Genomic DNA, 16,499 nt, shown 5'->3' on the forward strand with positions numbered 1-16,499 from the left:
GTTTTCTCTCCCCAGTCCAGATGCCCCCTCTTTCCAGCCAAGCATCCGATCTCATCTTCCCACAAGCCTCTGTCCTTTGTCTTCTGTCCTAGAGAAACTGGCTGCCTGGGTCTCCTCTCTCTCGTTAGCGCGAGGGGAGGAGGAGAGCTGAGATTTCAGGCTGCTGTGTTATGGCGGGATTGCTGCTATTATTTGACAGAACCTGAGAATTCAGTGGCACAAACAGGGGAACGGGGCAGAGATACAGCGTCAGGGAGTGAACTGGAGAAAATACAGGACGAATTTCTAGCAAGGGTGACGTGTAACTAACCAGAATGAAGAATATTCTCTGCCCCCCTCGTCTAACTCTGGGCCTGACTCTCTCCCGTGCTGAGGCCCCTCGCCCTGTCTCTGGCCGTGTCTGGGGGCTTCATGCCCCGGTAGAGCCCCGAAGGTAAAGGTGTGATGTAGCCTCAGCCCCAACAAGACTCAGGCCCATGTCACTTTCATCCTGGGTTTCAGATGAGTGACCCCTAGAAGTTGAGGGGCCACCGGTGCCTAGACCATGGCCCGGCCACAGAGGCCCCGCCCCTGCTCATCCTCTTCCCCCGAGGCCCCGCCCACTTGCTGTTCACTGCCCTCTGCCCCCTCCCCCAGACCCCCTACCTGCCCCTCACTCTTCCCCCAAGACGCCACTCACCTGCTGCTTGCTCCTCCCCTAAGGGGGGCTACCAGGGGGCCATGGGGCCAGGCCCCCATCACTGTTTCCTGCTTTAGGTGAGCGGGGGGAGGGTCCTTGGGGAAGGAGGCAGAGCAGGGGCAGGAAGAGGCAGAGAGAGGGAGGGGGCTCGGGGGAAAAGGCCCAGCGGGGGTGGGGCGCAGGCCTTGGGGGAAGAGGCGGAGGGGGGATGGGAGGAGGCAGAGCAGGCCATCGGGTTAAGAGGCAGAGCGGAAAGGGGTGCAGGCTGGGCCCCCACTTCTCTGGAGCTTCGCTTCCAGCACTCGAAAGATGACAATGGGCCCACGGAGGGGTGACTCGCTCCACATCCCCAGTGTTCCCCCCTGCATGGGCGGCCGTTTGGGGGAGGCTCAGCCACCCCGGCCTCTTAGACGGGCTGTGGCTAAAACACTGGCCTTGCTGTGAGCAGGATTTGAACCTGCGCAGGGAAACCCTCTTGGATTTCGAGTTCAACACCTTAGCCACTCGGCCATCACAGCTGTGAGCAAAGCAGGCCCCTAAGGCCAGAGAAACGCCCAGGCCTGACGTCATCTGAACTGCAGAATTCAAACAGCAAACCTGGCTCCCAAAGCACATGGGGGAATTTGGGGCTCTCGTTCCTTCGCCGTGTGGTTAAGCACCAAACCAGCACCCGCCTGTGGGGTCTGTCATTGTTCCTCTCCACACTGTAACGATCGAGACAGGGAGAGGTCAGACAGTGAGGTAGAATCCAGCTCTGCCCCCCACCAGCTCCTGGCTCTATCCGCCAATGGACTGACTTTCTCGCTGGATTAAACTGTTTGTACTGGACTCTTTTCTCTATGTATAAACAGGACTAAGCCACGACTGGACTGTCCGACAGGAGAATGGGCCATGGCTCCCTTCCCCGGACCCTGGATTTCTCACCACTTCAGAGAAACTTGTTAGTGGAAAAATGAATCACATTCAAATGACTGCAGATTATGAACCGTTTGCTGTTGCCTTGGCACATGGCCCCACCCAGCCTTTTCCCCTGAGTCAGGAATGATAATTTATTGGTTCACTCTGATTTGTTTCAGTTTTATGTTAGCATCTATTGCCACTAATTGGTCGGAGCCCGTCACTTCCGGAAGTCCGAAACGTTTCCCCCCTAGCTCCCTTCTCGGTACCTTTGATTTTCCTCAGTCTCCTTCAGAGCACTGGCTTTCTTGGCACCAATAACCAAGACTGATTTCCAGATCAGGAGACGTGTCCTCCAGCTGCTGGAACTTCCCTGTTTCACACCTAGAAAGAAACAGGTTTTTCCCCATTAATCATTATCATATTTTATTGTCGTATTTTACTCTGAATTTCTTGCCCATGTGAAATGCTGAATTGAGGGACTGGAGAATGAGTCTCTGTGTATCCAGCCACAGACTAGCTGCAGCCCCAGCAATGGCTGTGCAAGCTTCCCCGAGGTGTCCCGTCAATGTGCTTCACACCGATTTACCGAGACCAGCTCTGGGGACAGGATGAGTTCGGTCCAGTGGGCAATTCACTCCTTGGCCTCCATGCTTTGATGATCAATAGATTCCAGTGTTCCTGCTGGTCATTGCTCTGTGGCCATCTGCCCACCTGCCACTGGACTGAGATCAGCTCCCCTCACACCAGCTCATTCCTCACCAGTCTGTGAATGGTCACCACGTCATACAGACGTTTGTTCACTCCTGCCGGGGGCAGAAGAGAACCCTGGAGGTGACAGGCCCGTATTGTGTCCCCAGTCAGGGCCATTGTCCCTGCCCTGAGGTGGTGGCTGCTCTGGGGAGCTCACGCTGGCACCGGTGCAGTGGCCCCGCCGTTAGCTCTTGAGTGTAGCCGCTGAGACTCCCCACCCCCAGCGAGAGCCGTAGCCATGTTGGCAGGAGAAGCTCTCCCAGCACCATATCCCTGCCCACACCGGCGCTTGGGTCAGTGTAACTGTGTCGCTCGGGGGGTGGCTCATTCACACCCCTGAGCGACATACGTTCTACCGACACAAAGGGGCGTAGACGCAGCCTGAGCAGAGAAGCGATTTAGAAAACAGATTTAGTTTTGTAGGAAATGCAGAAACCCGGGTTTGTAATAAACCAAAGGAGATTCCGACCCACGTGTCACCTTCACCACTTTGCAGTTGTGCCCTGGGACAGTTGTGTTGTCTCAGCCTGTGGCCAGACTAATGGCGTGTGCAGGGGGAGGAGCTACACCCCATCTATGGGGCTTCTGACATCCTAGAGGGGAGAAAGGAGAAAAGACGCTCAGTCCCCCGTGCCACTCACACAGGGGGCGGGAACTTCTGTGGTCATTTAAACAGGCTCAAGGGCCCCGAAAGAGTGAAAGGTGTTAACGTGCCCCTGTCACCGTCCAACACTGAACGGGTGAAACAAGGCTTGCGGTTTGGTAGAGAGAGACTTCAGCCCGCTTAGTCCCATGGCAAACACACCTCTCACATCCCTGCTAGTGTGTTACTGAGACACAGAGAGAAAAAGAGACAGAGTTAAAGCAATGGAAATGTAAAGTAGTCAGTAAGGCTTGTCGTTAACAGCATCCCCTGTGCCCTTTCTCTTTAGCTGGGAGAGTTTTTAGAAGGAAAGTTCCTTATGTGACAGTCTCTTGGATGGTTTTGAAGAAGGTAACAGCTGTCCTGGGGAAATCAGAGAGATCAGCTGAGATGGGCTGGAGCTGTCATTGTTGTGGTGTCTCTTGTTAAAGTCCAATCCCATTTCCTAGGTGGCAAGATAAGGCAAACACACACAAACGGGGAAAGAAGAGAACAGCAAAGATAGAAGATGTAGCTTCTGGCTCTGGCTCTGCTGTTGACTTTGTCTTGCGGCTTCACTGTCATTAGCAGTAGGCAGAGGAGCAAAAGCCATCTCTCACTGTGCCTTAGTGGGTCACAACTGAGAATACCAAATTCAGGCCAAAGTGCTGAGAAATGGGGCAGACATACCCCCAAAATGGTGATTTTGCTCCCATAAGATAAATCAAACCAGCAACAAAAGTTAACTTCTGTTTCACCACACTGGCTAACGAGAAGTCAGAAAAGCAGCCTCCTTAGTCATTCCAGGCTTTATATCGCCACCAAAACCACTGAAATTACTGATGAGTGGTTATTGGAACCCAATTTCCTCAACCGAAAGGGTTCTTCTGATCTTAAAGGACCAGCCACATACCCAGGTCAATAATATACAACTCAGATCTGAGCCCAGTAATCATGCTGTTGCCAGCCCATTAGTATCTAAAATATAAAGGTTTATTTCTGGAAAGGAAGGAAGGTGAGAGTTAAAATTGGTTGAAGGAATCAAATACATACAAGAATTGCAAAGTTCTTGAATCACGCGTGTAGCAGTGATGGAATAAACTGTTGGCTTTTTAAGTGTCTGGTTGCTTCTGAATCATTGGAAGGTCCTCAGTCCTTTGGTTAGAACGCTCCCATTAGTATCAGGTCATCATCAAGAGGTCTGAGCAGGAAAGAGGCCAAATGGAGATGTGTCCTGGGCCTTTTATAGCTTGTGGATGGAACCCCCATTGTTTCAAACAAAGCCCTCAGTGGAGAGAGTGGAAAATGACAGGTAACAAGATGGTGTTTAGAGTCACATGGGCAAGTCCCACGTCCATGCCTGATTTCGCTTAGTCACAGCAGAAGCCATGACCTAGACTCCAGATGGAACGTTCCCAGGCAAGTCCATTGAGAGCAGATAGGGGTGTGACCTTATCTAATTGAACTATGACCATATAGACCATTATTGCAACCACTGTCATATACTTGCAACAAATCTTGTACAAAGATGGTGAAGTGAGGTGTCTATGAAAAGGTTGTCATTTGCTGGTTATGCTTATGCTGTGTGTATCATTCTTGTATTTGAAGTTATGAATATTGGCTCTGTACTTGTATTTCACTGTTTGCTTCTGAGTTGTATCAGTGAAGCATTTGGCCAGCTTATTGAGAAAGGATTAAGCTTTTCACTTCAGAGGAAAAAAATGCATGAAGACAGGTTTATAAACGAGTAGGTAAAGACACAAACCAAACCAACACCGACTGTGACACCCCCCACCCGCCCAAGAAATAGAAACACAAACACTAAATGCTGAGAACCTGCCCTGATGGGTTCAGCGTGCAGCTTCCCCCTGGGTTTATATCTGGTGCCTCCCTCCTCTCACTCCCCTCTGCACAACGTCAGGTTCCTCCTCGCTCACCCTCCAAGGCGCAGCCCCAGCAGGGGAGGGGGGAGAGAGGCAGTTTCTGCAGCCCTCACAGCAGGTCCCAGCAGCCGGGAGAGGAGCTGCCAGGGCATCTCTGCTGGGTCCCAGGCACTCAGGGCAGAGGAGCAGCTCCCCAGGCTGGCGTTGTAAATCAGAGACCAGGTGCTCTCATCTCTGTGACCCTTTTCCTCTCCAGACCATAGGCGCCAACTTCCCCCAGTGCCGGTGGGTGCTCGCGCCCCCGGGCCCCACCCCGACTTCACCCTTTCCCCACCCTCACCCCACCCCCATTCCAACCCCTTCCCCAAAGTCTCAGCCCCCTCCCTGCCCCATTGAACCCCTTCTCCAAATCCCCGTCCCAGCCCCACCCCTTCCCCGAGCGTGCTGCCTTCCCCCTCCTGCCCCCTCCCTCCTGGCCGAGCGAAACAGGTGCAAGTGCTGGGAGCTGGGGGGGAAGCGGGCACGCGGTGCGCTCAGGGGAGGAGGCGGAGCGGAGGTGGAGGTGAGCTGGGGGGGGCCGGGGAGCTGCCCAATTTTTCGGAGCACCCACGGAGTCGGCACCTATGCTCCAGCCTCTGCCATCTGAGCTACAGCCAGCTGGGGAACAGGGGGCTGCAGCCTCTGTAACCAAATGCCAATGTACAAAGGTGGGTCCCATTGCCCAGGCTGAGAACTGCAGTGACGTCTCTGCTCAGTGTCAGGCACCCAGGACAGAGGCAGCTCCCTGGGATCCAGGCCTGTCCCAGCTAGACCAGGGCTGCTGGGGAGTGTGAGAAATTGTCCCAGCCTCCCCCAGGACTGAGCTCTGCCCCTAACGCTCTGATTCTCTCTGTCCCCAGTGACGGTGACTCTGGATCCAGACACGGCTCATCCCCAGCTCGCCCTGTCTGAGGATCGGAAACATGTGAGATGGGGACACGCCCGGCAGGATCTGCCCGACAACTCTGAGCGATTTGACACTGAGCTCTGTGTGCTGGGCTGTGAGGGATTCACCCTGGGGAGACATACCTGGGGGATGGAGGTGGGGGATGGGGAACGCTGGGCTGTGGGGGTGGCCAGAGAGTCTGTGAGGGGGAAAGGCTGGATCAGTCATAACCCTGAGGCGGGGCAGGTTTGTAGAAATTTTGGTGGTGCCCAGAACCCGCTCCGCCCATGTCATAAATGAACAGATCAGGGTTAAGGTCTCTTTTCCCTGGAAAGGGTTAACAAGCTCAGTAACCTGAGAAACACCTGACCAGAGGACCAATCAAGGGACAGGGGAATTTCAAATCTCTGTGGAGGGAAGCCTTTGTCTGTGTTCCCGGTTTTGCTCAGAGAACTCTTTTTGGATCTAAGAGAGGACAGTCATGTCTCCAAGTTCTCCTGGAGTAGTTTCTACTAATTAATAGTGAGTATTAATTAGAAAGGCGAATTAGTCTTATGATTTGATTTCTATATTTGCAATTGTGTGTTTGCTAAAGGAAATGCTTTATTCCTGTTTGCTGATATTGCTTTTACTGAGAAAGGGGGAGGGGGATTCTCTCCAGAGATTGATAAGGTTATCCCCTATGAGTGTCCAGCTTAGGCTCATAGAGATTCTGTATTTTCTTTTTGTTCTCTTAATAAATTCTTTTCTTTTCTTTGGACTTGGTTAATTCCTTCTCTTGTGGAAATTCAGGGGAAGGGGAGGGGGGAAGAGACAGTCCTCCTGGGTTTGATTCAAGCAGTTTGAATCAGGTATCTCTTTCCAGGACTAGGGAAGGGGAGGGGGGAAGTGAGTCCCTCTTTGTGTTGAGTCAAGGATTTGACTCGGTGTATATCTCTCCAGAGCAGGCTGGAGAGAAGGAAGAGGGGGAGGAGGGGAACTGGCTGTTTCTCTCTCTCTCTGGTGAGATTCAAGGGGTTTGAATCTGGGTTCCCCAGGGGAAGCTTGGGGGACAGGCAGTGTGTCAGACACTTTAACCTGACTGGTGGCAGCGAAGGAGACCTACCCTAGGATTTTAGGGTGGGGGAATACATGCTGGTCCTCACTTTGAAACCCCCCAGTTTCAAGTGAGGGTGTAGACCATGACAGCCCAAACTCTGCCAACGGCTCTGGGAGGGAGTTTGGGTGAGGGAGGAGGTCTGGGGTGCAGGCCCTAGGCTGGGGCAGGGGAATGGGGGGCAGGCTCTGGGAGAGAGTTTGGGGGTGGGAAGGGGTAAGGGGTGCAGGGGGACGGGGTGCAGGGGTGAGGACTGTGGCTGAAGCTGAGGGGTTTGGCGTGTGGGAGGGGCTCAGGGTGAGGGCTCTGGCTGGGGCTGGGAGGGGCTCAGGGCTGGGGGAGAGGGGCAGCGTGCGGGGGGAGGAGGGCTCTGGTTGGGACCGGACATGAAGGGTTTGTGGTGGGTGCGGTGGGGGGTGAAAGCTCTGGCTGGGGGGGTGGGCTCTGGGGTGGGGCAAGGCTGGGGATGATTTTGGGGGGCAGGATGTTGCTCTGGGGCAGGGGCCAGAGAGGACGACTCCCCTCTGCCCTTTCCCTGCCGGCAGCAGCAAGCTCTGGGGGAGGAGCCCCCCTTTCCTGCTCCCCCCAGCAGCACACTCACCCCCACCACTGTCGCTGCTTGTGCTCCTAGGGCCATGGGTGGCAAGTTTGTAGAAATGTTGGTGGTACCCAGAACCCGCACCCCAACTCCACCCCCACAAACTCTGCCCCCACCTGCCTAAGGCTCTGGGAGGGGGTTTGGGGCGGGGAGGTCTGGGGTGCAGATCCTGGGCTGGGGATTAGGGTGCAGGAGGGGTGCAGGGTGCAGGCTTTGGGCTGGGGCAGGGGGTGGGTGTAGGGTGCAGGCTTTGGGATGGAGTTTGGGGTTGGGAAGGGGTGTGTGGGAAGGAGGAGGGGGTGCACCTTCTGGGGAGAGAGTTTGAGGATAGGAGGGAGTACAGGGGTGAGGGCTGTAGGGCTGAGGATGAGGGATTCATGATGCAGGAGGGGGCTCAGGGCTGGGGCAGAGGATTAGGGTGCAGGGGGGATGAGGGCTCTGGCTGGGGCAGAGAGTCTTTATGCAAATAAAGCATATCAAAGTGTTTCCTTGTTTATTTCCCTTTCATTTTCCAGGTGTGATTTTTGAAGATAGTCATGGATTTTTTTTTCTCCTGAACTGATTGTGTCACTGAACTCTAATGAGGATATGCATGTATGTCACTCTGGGTTTGTCTACACTGCAATGTAAGCCCAAGGTTTTTGGGTCTGGAGTCAGCTGGCCCATGTTGGAGAACCCTGGGCTTGAGCATCTATACTGGTTCTTAACCCTACATTAAAACATTTCTAACCTAGGCTCAAATCTGGGGCTCTGGTGTCCACACTGCAGCATGTAGACCTGAGTCCAACCAACCCTAGCCCAGATTCCCCAACACCAGCCTGAAATGTGGCCGCTGTGGCCCTTTGAGCATGTTACAGTGTAGCAAAACGTTTCTGCCCACCCTTCTTGTTACAGGAAGTTTGAACAGCCCGCCAACACAGAGTGCCGAGGAGTGATTTTGGTCTGTGTGTGCCAAGCTACCAGAGCCAGCAACATGGAGAAGGCACCTTTTGAAGAAATCCTCTCACTTGCACTTTCACTCCTGCATCAGAAAAAGGACAGAGCTTCCTGGAAGTGCTGGTGAACATTTGAGAGGACTTTTCTGCCCCACCAAAGGTACCTGATGGACTGTATGATGGAGCAGGAGGAGAAGGAGGACCCTGGCATGGCAGACTCACACTGGCCTATGCTGCTCAGTAGAACTGGCAGAGCTGCTGGTATTCCCTAGGTAGACTGGCACAGGGCCACAAGCACAGACTGGTGAGATCCCATCAGCCTGCAGACCTGGGATGCCCAGCACACAGTCTGGAGCTCATGCAGGAAAAAAAGGTGCTGCTCCTTTAAAAAACAAACAGTTTGAAAGAAAGAGAGAGAAAAGAAAATACCAAGCAGAAAGAACAGCCTTTCAAATACATGCTATATTTCCAGTCAGGAAATGTGAGAATTCCAAACAATTCAAGGATAGTGTAATAATCAGAACACAGAGAAGAGAGTGTCCAAAGTCTGCAAGAATAATTTAAGGCCTCAAACTAGTTTTTTTCATGAACAAAGGGACTGAGTTAAGAAAACACAATCACTTCCCATAATATTGAACAGTTTTATTCCCTCTCTCTCTACTTTCCTTACCCCCTTTCCCTGTCTTTCACCCTCCATTTCCTTCCAGCATCTCCCTCCCCAGTAAAGCCTCACGTTCCCTTTCCAGTCTTCAGCTTCTCCTCTCCCTACCATAGGCACCACCTTCTACTGGCGCCAGTGGGTGCTCAACCCCCCTCGGCCCCGGCCCCACCCCAACTCCACCCCTGCCCCGAGTCCAACTCCTTCCCCAAATCTCCGCCCCCGCCCCGCCCCTGCCTCCTCCCCCCTCCCTCCCAGAGCTTGCTACAGCTGTGTGGCGGCGGGAAGCACTGGGAGGTAGGCGGAGGAGTGGGGACGCGGCGTGCTCAGGGCAGGAGGAGGAGGTGAGTTGGGTGGGGGGTGAAGGGAGCTTGGCTTCCGGTGGGTGCAGAGCACCCGCTAATTTTTCCCTGTGGGTGCTCAAGCCCTGCGGCACCCACAGAGTCGGTGCCTATGCTCCCTACAACCCCCCATGACATCTTCTCTGTCTCCCCAATCCCCCTCTCTAGAACCACGGCAGTGTGTTTTAAACCATCTGAGCTGTCCCCAGGACAACAACTAGTTCAGTCCATTTCTGGTCCACAACCAGAGTGAACCCCAGTGGGATATTGCTACCTCCCCATCTCCAGGCCTCAGGGGCAGACTCTGAGCAGGACTCCAATCCCCACCCAGAAGAAGGGAAGGATTGTCTCCCCAGTGAAAGATGCTGACATGAAAGTAAAGATCAGGGTCTCATTACCAGTATCATAAAATGCCACCCACTCCGCTTCATAGTCCAGATAAACCCCAATCTTCCTAGGTCTCTCACTCAGGGGCATGGGAGTTTTTGGGGAGGTGAGAGCCCGGTACTGATCCCCACACCGCTCTACAGCCCAGATCCCCTGCTCAGGGTTAAATCTGATCCCTCCCTTCCTCCTCATAGACTCTCTGGCAACACCCACAGCCCAAAACCCTCCATCTCCCACCTCCACCTCCCAGTAATGTCTCCCTGAGCTGAACCTCTCAGAGCCCAGCAAACAGAAAGAATGGAATCGCTCTGGATTGTCCGGCACCTTCTGCCGTGCAATTCCACGCCTCACGCTTTTCCGATCCTCAGACACGATGAGCTGGGCATTTGCTGTGTTTGGATCCAGGGTCACATTCGCTGCAGTGGAAAGAGAGAATCATGATGCTAAAGGCAGAGCCAGAGGTGCAGGAATGAGGGACTGGCCCTCCCACTCCCCACGGGCCTTGCCCCCTGCTCCTTCTCCTCCCCCAAAGGCCCAGAAGCTGGAGCCTGACCGGGGAACCTGTGCAGCTGTGGGGAGCCGTGGGGTGGGGTGCGGGGCGAGAGCAGCCCCTGGCCCATGTCCCTGCCCCCCAGATGACCCCCCATCCAGGGCTGATGGAGGGTCTGTGGCTCTCCACAGCAGCTGCCCAGGTGTCTCTTACCATGGCCTGGTTGCAGCTCTTGGATTTAGACTGTTCTCAGTGGTAGAAGATGACAGAACAAGGAGTAATGGTCTCAAGTTGCAGAGGGGGAGGTTTAGGCTGGATATTAGGAAAAACTTTTTCACTAGTAGGGTGGTGAAGCACTGGAATGGGTTACCTAGGGAGGTAGTGGAATCTCCTTCCTTAGAGGTTTTTAAGGTCAGGCTTGACAAAGCCCTGGCTGGGATGATTTAGTTGGGTTTGGTCCTGCTTTGAGCAGGGGGTTGGACTAGATGACCTCCTGAGGTCCCTTCCAACCCTGAGATTCTATGATTCTATTCTATGATTCTTTGGCCCCTGAGGCCCTGTCCCCAGGCCAGGCTGGAAGCTGGATCTGGGTCAGGGTAAGAGCCATGCGGGCAGCCGTGGGGAGCTGCAGACCCTCCACCTGCCCTGGTGGGGACCCAGGGGATGAGGACATGGGCCAGGGGTAGGGTGACCAGATGTCCTGATTTTATAGCGACAGTCTCGATTTTGGGGTCTTTTTCTTATACAGGCTCCTATTACCCCCACCCCCGTCCCAATTTTTCACATTTGCTGTCTGGTCACCCTAGCCAGGGGCTGCGCTCAACCCTCCTTCTGGAGCCGGCCCTGATCCCATCATACCATCCCCTCCATAAACTTATCAAGCTTAGCCTTGAAGCCAGATATGTCTTTTGCCCCCACTACTGCCCTTGGAAGGCTGTTCCAGAACTTCACTCCTCTGATGGTTAGAAACCTTCATCTAATTTCAAGTCTAAACTTCCTAGTGTCCAGTTTATATCCATTTGTTCTTGTTTCCACATTGGTACTAAGCTTAAATAATTCTTCTCCCTCTCTGATATTTATCCCTCTGATCTATTTATAAAGAACAATCATATCCCCCCTCAGCAGAGTGCAGGACAGAGTCACAAACCCGAGCAGGAACAGGTCAGTAACACAAGCGAAAGGCCATCTGAGCCAGGTCTGAGATGCAGAATCTTTCCTCTCCTGCAGATGCCTCTCCCCAGAGAGGGGATCAGAGACCCAGGAACGCTGGGGAGCCCCAGCAGATTTTATTCCCATTTCTTTTTCATGAACAGAACCCCTGCTGTGCTCCTCCTTCCTAATATTTAAAGTCAGGTCACACCATAGCATGGTTTGATAGACCCCTAATTTCAGCTCCATGGGGAATAATGAAGGCCAGGTAGAAAGGGCTACCAGCCAAGAGGCCATCTCTCTAGAGTGAGGTGAGCCACCAGGAAAGGGCGTTAGGACAGTCTGAAGAAGCAGAGAGAGATTTTAGCACAAACAGTGGTTAAAGTGGAATAAAACACAATGGGTCGCTCTCACAACTAGAGTTGGTAACATTGTTAGGCCAAAACTTTTGTTGGTGAAAAATGCAGATTCAACAACACAAACATTTGCCAAATCCATGTCAATTTTGCCAAATTATTTGTTTAAGACAAATAAAAATATTCAAAAAAAATCAGAATATTTTGTTTTGACTTTTTAAAAATGAAATATTTTGATTTTTTTGGTTGGGAACAATTTTTCATTTCATTTTTATTTTTAAAAAAGCAAAAAAAAAGTGTATAATGCTCAAAATAAAACATTTTGTTTAAATCATATTTTTAACTTTCTAAAAATTTTCGTTTCTGGCCTGACCCAAAACAAATTTGTCTTCATTTTTTTGAAATTGCCAACGAACTGAAATATCCATTTTTCACCCAGGTCTCCTCACGACATTATCTAAGGAGGAAGGAGAAGATCATCTTCTGTTTTCAGCAGAGGAGAGGAAACTGCTATAGAATCAAACTTTAACAAAAACTGACAAAGTCGTCTTTTCCTCTGAAGACAAAACTCCCAGTATAGCCTGATCACTAGAATAGCTGACAATAAAAATTCCTATCAAATCGTACATCAGGAATAAGGAGGTCTGTGTGGGGAAGGGGATGTGTTCAGTGCTTAAATTTGTGCCAGGGCATGCCAGCATTGCACCCCGGCATCTCTAGGCTTGGCAGTTTGTAGACCTGGTACCTCTGGGCTTGCTTCATCAATTATGAATGTAGGAAAAACGCTTGAGCCCCGGAACCTCTTTCATTACACATTAAGCACTGGATGTATATAAGAGCAGACCCATAGAGCAGCAGGTGAAACCGGTGTGGGAAGTTTTGTGCATCTTTGGCTTCTTCTCCCAGAACTGTGCAAATAACTGATTTTTAGGTTTACACCAAAAATAAATAAAAAATAATAATTTTGGGTCAACCAAAAATTTTAAAATGTGTTTGTTTTGGGTTGAATGGCATATATTGTTTGACCCAGTATCCTGTTTTCTGACAACTCCAGGTGCCCCAGAGGGAATGAACAGAACGGGCAATCATCAAGTGACCCATCCTCTGTCACCCATTCCCAGCTTCTGGCAAAAGAGAAACTAAGTGATTTGCCCAATGTCACACAGGAGAAGGGATCTGAACTGAGGCCTTCAGAATTCTAGGCTAACACGCTAGCCACTGGGCTGTCCTTCCCCTATGAATGTGCACAGAATAACATCAGGACAGCATCCCATTCAAGTACTACCTGAGCATGTATTATCCAGAAAAATATTAATTCACTCCTCTCCCTGTTCCCAAAGGAAGATTCCCCAGCAATACAGCTCACTTGGGGAACCACCTTCACCATTCAAATTTCAACCAGAGAAACTATTGCATTATTTCCTATTTGTGTTTTGTGTTGTTTTAAACTATTTCTACAAAGAAAGGGAGCAAGGATCTCTCCAGAAAGTGAAATTTGGACATTAGCTAAATACAAACTTTACTTACTTGGACAAACTAGGGCTTTTCTCCATTCTGAAACCAAGCAAATCAAATGAAGGTGAGCACTCATGTGAATAAGTTCATTGTTAAGATGAATCTGATTAATAAAAAAGGATGCATTACAGAAAAAGGGAGGGGGAGGGAAACGCTTACCAAGTTCTCTTTGAAGTCCACCTAAATAATAATAATAGTAATAATAATTAAAAAATCAGAAATAAAGATGTTATGGAAGAGCTTTTCTCCCAAGATTAAATTAAGCCCAACCCCTTCATCAAAACCATCTCATGCCAAGACTTTTTAATCAGTCTTGGGGAATGATTCCCTTCCAAACCATGGATAAGGCACCTCTGAAATCTTCCAGTATCAATTATTCTAGCCCTACGTGGGGTTAAAGGCCACATCCTATACACAACCACTACACAGGGTGGGACTGGGTTGTAGGCAGTGAATTTATGCAATGTGATGATCACTGTAGATGAACTCCTTACCAACAGATAGTCTTGTATCTTTATCTTACTGTTAAATTGTTGTCTCGTACGTTACTATATTGTTGTATCTGATCTGGGACCCTAGTACAAAGTCAAGCCCTGCGTGTGTGTGTTGGAGTTGTTACTCGCAGTGTTCCAATACACTTCTGTGATTCCACAGGAAGTACTACAATACTCCAGACTAGAGCTTGTCAAAACTCAGAACGTCTGTCACACAGTTTCATTAGGTGGCTGAGAATGTGGACCAGCATATCTATTCAATACTCTCAGTTTTAATCACTATCTCACAATCTTTCTTGGTGACAAATCATTTGTTGTGTGTTCAGGGGCGGCTCTAGGATTTGCGCCGCCCCAAGCAGGGCGGCATGCCGCAGGGGGCGCTCTGGCGGTCGCCGGTCCCGCGGCTCCGGTGAACCTCCCGCAGACGTGCCTGCAGAGGGTGCCTGCGGATGCTCCACCGGAGCCGCGGGACCAGCGCACCTTCCGCGGGCATGCCTGCGGGAGGTCCACCGGAGCCGCCTGCCACCCTCCCGCGGGACGTCGCCCCAAGCGCGCGCTTGGCGCGCTGGGGTCTGGAGCCGGCCCTGTGTGTGTTTGAATTCAGCCTGCAGTTCCTGTCTGGGGAGAACAGTAGATGGACAATGTCATGAGAAGATGCAATCCACACAGAAATGAGAAAATATAGCTTACTAATGTTTTCATTCAGTTCACCTTAAATAAAAAGAAAGGGAAAAGGCAATTAAAAATTCTCTTAGCATATATGGAAATGTATAGATCACTTTTCATTATAGTCATTCAGCTCACGTACATAGGCCTTGATTTATTTCAGTGGAAGTAATCACATACTTAAAGTTAACCATATGCAAGTGTGATGGCCGCCATCTTGGCTGATTCACCAGGGATTTAAGTGGGGACTTCCAGAGCTAAAAAAAAAGACCAAATTGCTGTAGATTTAGCAAGGGTCTGTAGCAGACTCATATTGTATGTAGAGCAGTATGCAGGCAGGCCTGTAACACATTCACCAGTGGGTTGTATAATGCAGAAGGATCATGGCTATTCATTACTATTAACGTGTACCTTCCTGGTGGTATTCTAAAGGCCTGAATCTACACTGAAATCAGTGGGGCTGAATTCAAACAGTTCACTCGCATGGCTCCAAACTCAGGATCAGGAGCTAAGATTACAGGTCAAAAATGCATTATAAACACCCAATCTGACCAACACTCAGGCCCATGAATAAAGTTACTCATGCATGTAAACACTTGCAGGCTTGGACTCAAAGGCACTGGTGACACAAAGAGTGATGCTCGTACGCAATGTTAAGCATGCGAGTACTCCCACTGACTTCAGCAAGACCATCTGTGTGCTGAAAATGAAGCATAAGTTTAAGAATATGTTGGCTCAGGGCTCCAATATAATTTTTTTAAGATTTACAGTTTTGCAGCGCAAGGTGTCTTTAGGTCTGATTATTAATTGTTAGAGCTGGTGAGAAAATAGTTTGTGTTTGAGGGGGGAGGGCATGTGACAATTTGGTTGACATTTTCCCTGCCCCTTTTTGGTCATTGGAAATAAAAATGATGATGATGATGATGAAAAATCAAAATTCAGAATACTTTGATTACTATTCCTCCCAGCCCATCACCCTTTGATTGCACTGGGAGTGGCATGTGTGCAAGGAATGAAAGGACAGACCGTAACATTATTATCAAAGTCTGTTTTTATTCTGACATACCATTTTATAGACAACGATTTGTTACAAACACCCCAATCCTGCAAATGACTGAGCTGCTGTGCCGTCTGAATAGCGGCCAAAGTTCGTGCATTTGATTTTCAAATTGACATTATTCCTTTAATTAAAAACAACAACAATTTAACTGTGTACAACTTCAACGGAGAGGTTAGATTGGGATAAAAATTGAACTTACTAATATTTTCAAGATGTGCCCCTAAAATAAAGCAAACAGAATTAAATACAAACTATTTAAGAGTTTTTTCAATGAACAAAGATTTATATTCTCCATTTTATATTGTCTAGATAATCGTTAATTACATTTCTGTCCATATTGTGGATTTTCTGGCTACAAGTGAAAATAAAAATTCTAAGGTTTACAGGTTTGAACTGTTTCTAGAAGTGGGGCCCCGTTCTGCTTCTGGGAGTCTGAGGTGTGCAGAGATTGCAAGAGTAGGCCCTAGAATGGTAACCACTAACACCACTTGAACAGTTAATATTCATTCGGGTCTATAACTCAGTCTTTAGCCTTTCTACTTTCCTTATCCTTAATATGGATTGGTTTAACTTTCTTCTAAACTGGGACATCTCTCCATTATACCCTTTCCCCTCCTTCTGGCTCCAGTGTTGCCTCTCTCTCTTCCAAGTTGTAGCCACTTCTGCTACCACTGACAACAGCCGAGCTCCATCCTCTTTGGAACCCTGCTTCAGGTACTTGAAGGCTGCTATCAAATCCCACCTCACTCTTCTCTTCTACAGACTAAACAAGCCCAGTTCCCTCAGCATCTCCTCATAGATCATGTGCCCCAGCTCTCGATCATTTTTGTTGCCCTCCGCTGGACTCTCTCCAATTTGTCCACATCCTTTCTATAGTGGGTCAGGGCAAAACTGGACACAGTACTCCAAATAACAATATCATAGCATCTGGAGGCTAATGCTGATATGGCTGAGGTACGGGAGACATTTGTCATGCAATCTAGAGCCTTCATGTC

General features: G+C 50.1%; 1 protein-coding gene and 1 non-coding gene across 4 annotated transcripts in view; both read right to left on the reverse strand.

Annotated features, from left to right (window-relative positions):
- Positions 1–1,115: 1,115 nt before the first annotated feature.
- On the reverse strand, positions 1,116–1,197 carry TRNAS-CGA. Its single transcript has one exon. It is a non-coding gene; the product is annotated as a tRNA-Ser (tRNA).
- Positions 1,198–1,942: 745 nt separating this feature from the next.
- The window catches only part of LOC123378711 (butyrophilin subfamily 1 member A1-like), a 272,728-nt gene continuing 258,171 nt past the window's right edge, over positions 1,943–16,499 (reverse strand). Inside the window, exons 4-9 of one of the 3 annotated variants that reach the window (XM_045032821.1) lie at positions 15,704–15,724; positions 14,469–14,489; positions 13,444–13,464; positions 13,297–13,323; positions 10,099–10,190; positions 1,943–1,960 (exon numbers count right to left, since the gene is read on the reverse strand). In XM_045032821.1, coding sequence (XP_044888756.1) covers positions 1,955–1,960; positions 10,099–10,190; positions 13,297–13,323; positions 13,444–13,464; positions 14,469–14,489; positions 15,704–15,724 — 188 coding nt within the window. In that variant the 3' untranslated portion in view covers positions 1,943–1,954. Of the gene's footprint in view, positions 1,961–9,305; positions 10,191–13,296; positions 13,324–13,443; positions 13,465–14,468; positions 14,490–15,593; positions 15,725–16,499 lie in introns of those variants that run through there. The other 2 variants (XM_045032820.1, XR_006582718.1) reach the window with 2 other exon arrangements.

The sequence above is a fragment of the Mauremys mutica genome, chromosome 10, assembly GCF_020497125.1.
Source record: "Mauremys mutica isolate MM-2020 ecotype Southern chromosome 10, ASM2049712v1, whole genome shotgun sequence".
NCBI classification, from domain to species: Eukaryota; Metazoa; Chordata; order Testudines; family Geoemydidae; genus Mauremys; species Mauremys mutica.